Source organism: Dipodomys ordii, unplaced genomic scaffold (genome assembly GCF_000151885.1).
Source record: "Dipodomys ordii isolate 6190 unplaced genomic scaffold, Dord_2.0 Scaffold31, whole genome shotgun sequence".
Classification (NCBI taxonomy): Eukaryota; Metazoa; Chordata; class Mammalia; order Rodentia; family Heteromyidae; genus Dipodomys; species Dipodomys ordii.
In genome coordinates this window covers 2971782-2981853 of record NW_012267247.1, presented here as the reverse complement: position 1 = coordinate 2981853, position 10072 = coordinate 2971782, and the positions used below count along the sequence as shown (strand labels likewise).

The 10072-nt window shown below is 35.6% G+C and overlaps 1 protein-coding gene across 2 annotated transcripts in view; it reads left to right on the top strand.

The window, feature by feature from the left end:
- The window catches only part of Nf1 (neurofibromin 1), a 254153-nt gene that overhangs the window by 141909 nt on the left and 102172 nt on the right, over nt 1-10072 (top strand). For both annotated transcript variants that reach the window (XM_013016448.1, XM_013016447.1), the window contains 4 exons: nt 2832-2990; nt 3545-3642; nt 4795-4941; nt 8247-8393. In XM_013016448.1, coding sequence (XP_012871902.1) covers nt 2832-2990; nt 3545-3642; nt 4795-4941; nt 8247-8393 — 551 coding nt within the window. The remainder of the gene's footprint in view (nt 1-2831; nt 2991-3544; nt 3643-4794; nt 4942-8246; nt 8394-10072) is intronic.

Sequence of the window (10072 nt, the reverse complement as noted above, 5' to 3'; positions counted from 1 at the left end):
GAGGCTGGGAAGGGATGTGAAGGGTAAACAAAGGAGGAGGCTGCAATGCTTGGTAAGAAATGTACGCATTATCCTGCCCATGTAATTGTAACTCCTCTGTACAGTATGTTCACAAATAAAATAAAATTAAAAAAAATCTTTAAAAACTATTTCAAATTTTAATGGGTTAAACTGAGTATATTACTATTAATTTTAAACAACCTACTTAAAATTGAAGATAAACAGTTTGGGAGGTTGGAAGGATATGGATTCTATGATAGACTCTGTGCTTAGCTTGTGTATGGGTGCCCAGCACATATACATCCTTCCCTTCCACTAATTACTCTCTCCCCAGAAGTTCAGTTTTTGATCTTTTACCTTTTGCTCACTCCTTAAAGGCTTTAAGGTCTTGTAGAGTTTTTTGTTTGTTTGTCTGGTTGGTTTTTTGCTGGTCGTGGGGCTTGAACTCTGGGCCTGAGGACTGTCCCTCAGCTCTTCAGCTCAAGGTTATCGATTTACCATTTGAGCTACAGTGCTACTTCCAGTTTTCTCAGTGGTTTATTGGAGATAAGAGTCTCACTGCCTTTCCTGCCTGGGCTGGCTTTGAACCGCGATCTTCAGATCTCAGTCTCTTTAGTAGCTAGGATTACAGGCTTGAGCCACCGGTGCCCGGCTAGGTTTTGTTTTTAATTAAAGGAAAAAATAACTATTGGGAAGTTCTGTCAGAATTACTTGGTTATCATTGGTTGCCTCTGAATATTCTGAAATGATATGATGGAATTTTGTGGGTGGGTACATTTATTTTTTTAGCTTTTTATCAAAGAGGTTTCTAGTCTTCAAAAAGTTAAATACTGTAATTGGTTAGTAAAAACTTTGACTTTTCTTCTTAATTCTCTAGCTAAAACTACATTTCAGCCAAAAATAAGTAGTATTTAAGGTTTAAAGCCATTCTGTTAACCATATTTAGCCATCTTCCTTAGTTTCTCCTTATTTCAGTGTTTTTCATGCAACAAGCACCCAAAGAATTTAATACCAAAAAAAGCTCACTAAGCTATGTTGTGTACTTGAAGGTGAGAATATATTACTTAGAACATAACCTCACTTGTTACCTCTTACAAAGACTTTCTTAAGCTTAAAAAAAAATCACCTTATTTTTACTAATTTCTTAGCAGCTGTGATAGTCATGTGAAATTCAAGGTAATCCAGAACTACACATTCGAAATGAGTCAGTGCAGTGCAGTTGAGCACCAGTGGCTCATTTTTGTAATCTTGGCTACTTGGGAGGCTGAGATCTGAGGATTGCAGTTTGAAGTGGCTATGGCAGGAAAGTCCCTTAGACTCTTACTGCCAGCTAACTACCAAAAAAGCCAGAAGTATAGCTGTGGCTCAAGTGGTAGAATTCTAGCTTTGAAAAACACTCAGGGATAGCACCTAGACTTTGAGTTCAAGCCCCAATACTGACACGTTTCCTCACAACCACGCCTCCCACCCACACACACAAAGAAAGTTAGTGTGCTATGTGAATTCATGACACAAAGTATTACTTTATTGAGGCCTAGTGAAGAAGAGTAGAATTGTAATAGTATAGTCTGCACATACATCCCATTTTCTCATCCCACCCCTTCTCAGTATCCTTAAAAACAAAGATTTATCTCTGAAGTCCCAGAATATTGAATTTCATCATTATAATTACTAGCTGGCATATCAAGTTAGCCATATCAAATGAAAAAAATATAAAAAATAAAATATATAAATATATATGTTATATATATTATATATTTATATAAGTATATATATAAAATAAAATTTCAATATAATTTTATTTTAATATATTAAGTTAAAATAAAGGGCCCTGGAAAGAGATGGGAGTTATTCACTTTATCCAATCCAATAGTACACTTTTAATATTTCCTTAAAGAGGAATTTTTTTGGGGGGTGGGGACAGGGTCTGTGTAGTCTTAGGCTGGCCTCAAATTTGAAATTCTTCTGCCTGTACTTCCCAAGTACTAGGATTGTAAACTTGTGCCACTCCCTATATCATTCGATTTTAGATGACAGGGTCATGTTTCTTTTTTTTTGTTGTTGTTGGTCGTGGGGCTTGAAAGGGTCATGTTTTCTTTATAGCACAGCCAACCATTTCTGGTTTCCTTGATTTTTTTTTTTTTAATTTGGCAGAATTGTAGATTGAGGTAGACACAGGCAGTCTGTTTTGGGAGATCCTCTTTTTTCTTTTAGGTCTCCAAGAATGTGCATTTCTCCAATTGTTTTAGTAATAGGAAGGTGCTTATATTGGAAAGCATGCTATTGAAGGAGGGAACTGGCAGTAAGTAGCATTGCTTGGAAGTGAGATGTCTTTTCTAGTAGCAGTCAATGAAAAAAAATTGTGTATGGCAAGATTTTTTTTTTAAATCATGTGTTTATGGTAAACAACAAAGTGGAAATGTTTACTCTTACGTGTGGGATATTTAGGGTATGTGCTATTGGAAACTTAGCTTCACCTTATAAAAATTGACCATTCTTCCACATTTTTTAATCTTTTAAAATGTTAATCTTTGTGTGAAATTGAATATTTTTATTGTTCATCTGACTTGTAGTATATACACTAATGATAAAATAAGATCTTTTTTTTCAGTCCTCAAGTTTTCCTATTATAATAAGTACATTGTGCTTGAAAATGATGTAAGATTATATAGTTAAGGATAAACTTTGTTTTCTAATGTTTGGAGGAGAAAATTAGGAAAGTATCATTGTGAGGATTAAGTTTTTGAGCCAAGTTTGACCTTTGAGCTCTTTGGTTCCATTTCTTTATTTTAATTCAGCCTTATACTCAATTCTCAACTCCTTGTTTTTAGGTGGTTAGCCAACGTTTCCCTCAGAACAGCATCGGTGCAGTAGGAAGTGCCATGTTCCTCAGATTTATCAATCCTGCTATTGTCTCACCATATGAAGCAGGGATTTTAGATAAAAAACCACCACCTAGAATTGAAAGAGGCTTGAAGCTAATGTCAAAGGTGAATTATTTTGATAATCTGTTTGCCTCAAATTTCCTTTCTGACTAAATTTTCAGTTTTGTATACTCATAATACATCCTTTGGAATTTAAGAACTGTTAGATTTATACTGTTGAGAAGTAGAATTCTGACATTAATTTACTTTGAAATGTCATGTATATTTCAATTATGGTTTTGTTTTAATTTGGTTATCTTACCGAGTAATTCATTAGGCAGGTTCCTTCTGTCATAGAAAACTACATTAACAAATACCATCTTCTGAAGATAGTTTTCTGTGTAATTCTGGAATTTTTAAATGGAGACCAAAATGTTGGCTATAGAATCTCTTATTTAGAATGCATTTAAATATTTAAATATATTGTGTGTATCTTTTAAAATATATGTATGTAATTATTGTATGTGGAAAGAGTAGAAACAATACCTAGACTAACAGAATAAGAAACAGATTTTAATTGCCAGTAGAAATTGTATTAGACAATTCATCTTTTTTAAATGATATGTTAATTATCAATATCATATAGTAAATATTCTGATTATTTGTGACTGTTTATTTAGATACTTCAGAGTATTGCCAATCATGTTCTCTTCACTAAAGAAGAACATATGCGGCCTTTTAATGATTTTGTGAAAAGCAACTTTGATTTGGCACGAAGGTAAGCAACCAGATCTTCGTCAGTTGCTGTTTCAGTCAAGTCAAGTTCACTTAATGATATCCATGTACCTGATCTATATTAAGTTTTTCTGTAGGCTTTTTCTTTCCTTTCTAAGAATGTATTCTTATTATAAAGAAAAGGTCATGAAGTGAATTTGGTGATAGTTTCTTAAATTGAAAACCAGGAGAGATTTTTGATACGTCTAAAATAAAGAACTTGAGTTTGCTATAATATGGGAGTAAGACAGATTCCTTTCCTTAAAAGCAGACCAAATTGGTAAGGGTTATTCATAATAGGGTATAATTAAAATTTTTGGTGTTAGAATATTTTTGATACTGTTTGGAGTTGTATGTACATTAAAAAGTTGCTGTTTAAGCCAAATAATGTAAAAAGTCATAAGATCTTATGAATAAGTGAGCTGTTGAGGCTTTATGCTTTTAGATTTCTAAAACTTAACCAATTGCTTCACTTTTTTTCTGAGTTGACTTAATGGTAAACTAGGGATAATACTGTCTTTTACTGAGTTATTTTTGAAGAAACAAATTAGGTAATTTATGAAAAAGTACTTTATTGATGTAAATTAATGCCAGAATTCTACTTTTCAACAGTGTAACTCTAAGGCTTCTTAAAATCTAAATTGCCTTGTACAGTTCTGAATTCCAGTTCTTTCTGCTGGGGACATTAGAGCTTAGGAAGTATATTGCTGAACAACAAGCTGTATTGGAGGGAGTGAATAGCAGCAGAGGATTTGTATTCTAACAAATGGACTTTCCATAGTTAAAAGAACCAAGGTTCTGATCCCGGCTAGGATAGACAGGCTTTGTAACTTTGCTGGAGACAGGGGTGGTCTTTGATTTGATCTGTAGCTCTCTCTCTTTGTCTGTAAAATACTAGCTTCTTTCCAGATTTCATCTATCTAATTTTGTAGTTCTCTGACTTCAGAGCCTATTCTGAAGCTGAAGCCAGGTACTATAATTTAAAGTTAAATTTCTCCTTGTTCTTTTGCTTGGTTTAAGGACAATCACTATGTGAACAAGCTTCTTGTGTTTGTAATCTCAGTAACTTCACAAATTATATTTTGTATCAATTTAATTCACACATAGGTATGAGTATATTTTGTGTTGAAAATTCTACTCACTTTGCTTTTTAAAGGTTTTTCCTTGATATGGCATCAGATTGTCCCACAAGTGATGCAGTAAACCATAGTCTTTCCTTCATCAGTGATGGCAATGTGCTTGCTTTACATCGTCTGCTTTGGAACAACCAAGAAAAAATTGGGCAATACCTTTCCAGCAACAGGTACGATTTCTCAGTCATGGGGAAACCAAATACTAAGTTTAAACAATTGGTCATGAATAGTGCCTTTTGCTTTGCATCTTGTTGCAATAAGAATTATGATTTGGAAAGAGACATGAACTTTTCTTTCTTTTGGTTCTGGGCCTGGGATTTGAACTCTGCTCTTGGATGTTGTTCCTGAGCTGCTTTTGCTCAAGGCTAGTCCTCTGCCACTTGAGTTAGTTTTGTTTACAGCTTTTTTTGTAGTTTAACGAACAAAAGAGTCTCATAGACTATACTTCGGGGCTAGCTTCTAACTGCAGTCCTCAGATTTCAGCCTCCTGAGTTGCTAAGTTTATAGGTGTGAGCCACCAGTGCCTGGCTGGACTTGTAAAATAAGGCCAATGGTTAAATCATATGAAATTAAAAAAAAACCAACTATAAATATTACTGATTTTTTTCATGTATGGTACTAGGGATTAGACTCAAGTCCTCATGCTTGCTAAGCAAGTGCTTTATCCTTTTGTTTTTAGTTTGTTTTTCAGATAGGGTTACACAGTAACTTTGCCTATGGTAGCCTTACACTGAGATCCTCTTGCCTCTGCCTCACTGGCTTCTTTTTTGAGACATGATCTTGAATTAACTTTGTCCTGCTACTTGGGAGGCATAGGTAGTTTTGTGGTCCAAGGTCAGCCAGGGTAGAAATTCGAGACTCTTATCTAAAAAATGACTAAAGCAAAAAGGGTAGAAGGTTGCCTAGCAAGTGTAAGGCTTTGAATTCGAGTTCTGATAATAAATATATAGAAAGAGAGAAAGAGAAGAGAAAGGAAAAGACGAGAAAAGGGAGGGAGAGAGGAAGGAAGGAGATAAAGCTTTTTACATAAAATACCCAATAATTGAATTAACTTCATTATGTTTTCATCAAAGTTCTTTGTAGCATAAATAACTTGGTGTCCTTTTTAGTGTATATATGTTTATAAAGGGCTCAGATTCCTAAGGATAGGGAGTTCCTTTTCAAAAGTAAGTTGCATTGAGACCAATAAAAATGGTTTGCTCATTTGTAAGAAAATTAGGAGACCATAGAGCCAAGGCAGTGGGAGTTTCATCCTTTATGAATTGTAAATGGATTGAAGTAGACATGGACATTACTGATGCATGCTCCTAAAATAGAAAAGGAAGATGCTCTATCCACATGATTCCAAAAAAGTACAGACAGTAACGGATTCACCTAGCTTTAATATTTTTTTTTTTTTGCCAGTCCAGGGCTTAAATTTAGGATATCACACTTGATTAGCTTTCATGCTCCTAGCTGTTACTCTGGGGTTTGAGCTTTTTGCTAATTAATTGAAGAATCTCACAGACTTTTCTGACCAGGCTGGCCTTAAACCACAATTTCCACATCTAACCTCCTGAAAAGCTACAATTATAGGTGTGAACCGTGGGATGCTCAGCCAACATACATTTTTCTATATTAATCAGGTTTTTATAACATTTTATGTTTTGAGAGGGAAATATTTTATACACACACGTATGTAAAGGCTTCTTTTCAACAATACCATTTCTGTGCTTCTTTCTGTAAACATATCTACTTTCTAAAACCTAGTGGGCATGCTTCTTGGATATATTTTATACTGTTCTGCACATATATGTGACTAAGGAACTTATAGTTCTTTGTAACAATTTGGTGTGTTTTAAAATATTATAGCAGTAATTGAGCTGGGCACCAATGTCTCGCACTATATAATCCTAGCTACTCAGGAGGCTGAGATATAAGGATAGGCATTTCAAGCCAGCTTGGGCTGGAAATTCTGTGAGAATCTTTTATTTCCAGTTAACCACCCCAAAAAGCTGGAAGTTACAGGACTGGCACCAAATCAAAAGAAAAGAAATTATAGCAATGATATAACCTCTTCAGGCAGCATTCTATTTGAGATTTATTTAGCTTATTAGTACATGTGCTAATTTTGCATTTCGACAGGATTATGTAACAATATTTCTTTATGTACATCCTCATCAAAGTTGACATTATTTTGAATAATCGTGCTTATGAAATAGTATCTCATTATTAGTACATATTATTTTACATATTCAATAGTTACTGAAAATTCAGGTTTCTGAGCTGGGGGTGGTATACCCTAGTACTTGGGAGGTGGAGACAAGATCAGCCTGAGCTATGTATCAAGACCCTTGCTTGAAAAGATAATTTAAATTCACCAAATTCTTCTGAATAAACATGTCCATTTTCTAAACATTGATTTGCTAAGACTGATTCTTATCCTGAGAGAAAGTAGATGAGAATGTTAATTTTAAATTCTGATTTATTGAGGCTGGGAAGGTGGCTCAGTGGTAGAGCGCTTGCCTTGCATGCCTGAGGCCCTGGGTTTGATTCCTCAGCACCACATAAGCAAAAAGAAAAAAGCCGGAAGTGGTGCTGTGGCTTAAGTGATAGAGTGCTAGCCTTGAGCTGAAGAGCTGAGGGACACCACCCAGGCCTAGAGTTCAGGCCCCATGACCGGACCCCCCCCCAAAAAAAAAATTCTGATTTATGGCGTATTAGATAATGGTTGTGAATTCTACAGAACACTTAAATTTGAATCAAATGTGAATTTTATAGCATAGGAAATGGCCATATTATTAAACATGTTTCAGCATATACTTACTATCCCTGAAGTGTTTTGGTGATCGAGAATGATACAGGAGTTAAACTTAGCTCTTTTCTTCTTTGGTGCTCTGTTGTTGGGCCAAAACACTCCCCTACCCCCTCTTCTTCGTTTTTTCTTGAGTCTGAACTCTGGGCCGGGGGGGGGGGGCGGGGGGGGGGAGGGTGCTGTCCCTCACCTCTTCAGCTCAAGGCTAGTGCTCTACCACTTGAGCGGCAGCACCACTTCCAGCTTTTTTCTTTTTGCTTATGGGGTGCTGAGGAATCGAACCCAGGGCCTCAGGCATGCAAGGCAAGCACTCTACCACTGAGCCACCTTCCCAGCCCCTCTTCTTTGTTTTTTCATTACTGTTTTTGGATAGAGTCTCACACTTTTTATACTCCTACCTGTACCTCTCATGTACCATATCTAGCTTATCTGTTGAGACTAGATGGAAGAGTGTCCTGACCCAACTTTTTTGTGCACAGTGCTCTCTGTTTTCATCTCCTGAGAAACTGATACTGCTGGCAGGCACCACCACTACACCCATGCACCCATGAGGTCTTTTTGGTGGTGTTTGCAAATAAAAGGAGCCGTCAATAAGAAGAAAAGCAACAAATAACAGTTTAAAGAAATACGTTGTACTGTTCAATGTGATCTACTACTTTCTAAGTAGTTTGCTTTATCTAGGGATCATAAAGCTGTTGGAAGACGACCTTTTGATAAGATGGCAACACTTCTTGCATATCTGGGTCCTCCAGAGCACAAGCCTGTGGCAGATACACATTGGTCCAGCCTTAACCTTACCAGTTCAAAGTTTGAAGAATTTATGACTAGGTAAAGCACAATTTTGAAGTGTTGATTGCTTTCTTTTTGATTAACCAAGTTTACCACCAGGCTGCTTATTAAATATTCTTGCATTTTTGATAGATTATCCAGAAAGATGTACCTAGTAATAGCTTGAACATGTTTTATGTTCCATCTTTTTTCTCCTCTCCTAAGTATGAAATGTATATAGTGCTAAATTACATATCTTGTCTTATAAAAATAATAGTGTTTGGCTAACTAATAGCTTATTATCTTGCTTTGGTCTGTTTTTGCATTTAATACTTAATGAAGATATGTAGACGATATTAGTTTCATATTATAGTTATGGAAAATGTAACTCAATATGAATAATTGATTTGCCTATGTTCACACAACTGACTCACAGGTCTTTTGGTTTTAAGTGCTAGACTCTCTGCTGCAGTATTAGACTATTCTTCAGAATTCTTATGAAAGTTACAATGGTTTTAACTTGTTTTAGACTAAGATTAAGAAAATATACTGTAATATTGCTATAACACTTCTGTGGGCATTTGTTTGAAATTTGATTTGGAGGGATTTAGTTTGTGATTCTTACTCCTAGATATGCTGATGTTACAGTGAAGGTGGTTTGTTTAATCTTTTAGTTCTTCTTTTTTTTTTGTCTTTTTGTTTTCTTTTAGTATGCGGCTCAAACCCAGGGTCTTGCTAGACATGTATTCTGACACTAAATTCCACTTTATTCTAAATCCTTTACATTTTAAAGTACCTCTCATAGTATTTTTATACTTAGTAAGTGCTCCATAGTGGCTTGGAGTTAAATGCTTCATTTATATCATATTCCAGAAGCAAAAAATGTAAGCAATCTTTACTGGAGAAGCTGCTGTTTAGAGGTAGTTTACTAGGGATGTCATTAACTCAAGAGGTTTCTGTCAGGCAAGCATAAGGCCTTGAGTTCAAACCCAAGTACCACCAACAAAATGAAGTTGGTTCACATTGCGGATTTGCTTGTAATATGCCTTGCTTTGTAAGTGTCTGTTATTAATCATTTTATGTTACACATAGGTTATTTTTATACATAGGATTCTGGCTCATTTATATTACTAAAATATATTAATACATAAAAGAACTTACAAGAAGACTTTAACTCTTATTTCCTTCATGAGGAGCTAAAATTGCTAAAAATTTTTAAAAATAACATATGAATCTGTAATATCCTTTTCAACTTTGTGTGTATGTGTACACACACATGCTTGTGCCAATACTGGGACTTGAACTCAGGGCATTTGGCTCTCCTTTGGCTATTACTTGACCACTTGAACTACACACCTCCACTTTTGACTTAATTTTTATTTTTAGCTCTGTTAGAACTTCCGCAGTAACCAGTGTTTATTCATATACAGTTAGGGAGTATTTTCCACAGAAAAATTTCACATTACCTAACTGAGACTTACATAGTAGACAAATATAAAACTTTTTTTTTTTCTGGTCCTGGGGCTTGAACTCAAGGCTTGGATGCTGTCCCTGAGCTTTGCTCAAGGGCTAGTGCTCTACCATTTGAGCCACGGGGCCACTTCTGGCCTTTTCTGAGTAGTTTATGGAATTAAGAGTCTCAGGGAGGGGCTGGGAAGGTGGCTCAGTGGTAGAGCACTTGCCTTGCATGCCTGAGGCCCTGGGTTTGATTCCTCAGCACCACATAAGCAAAAAGAAAA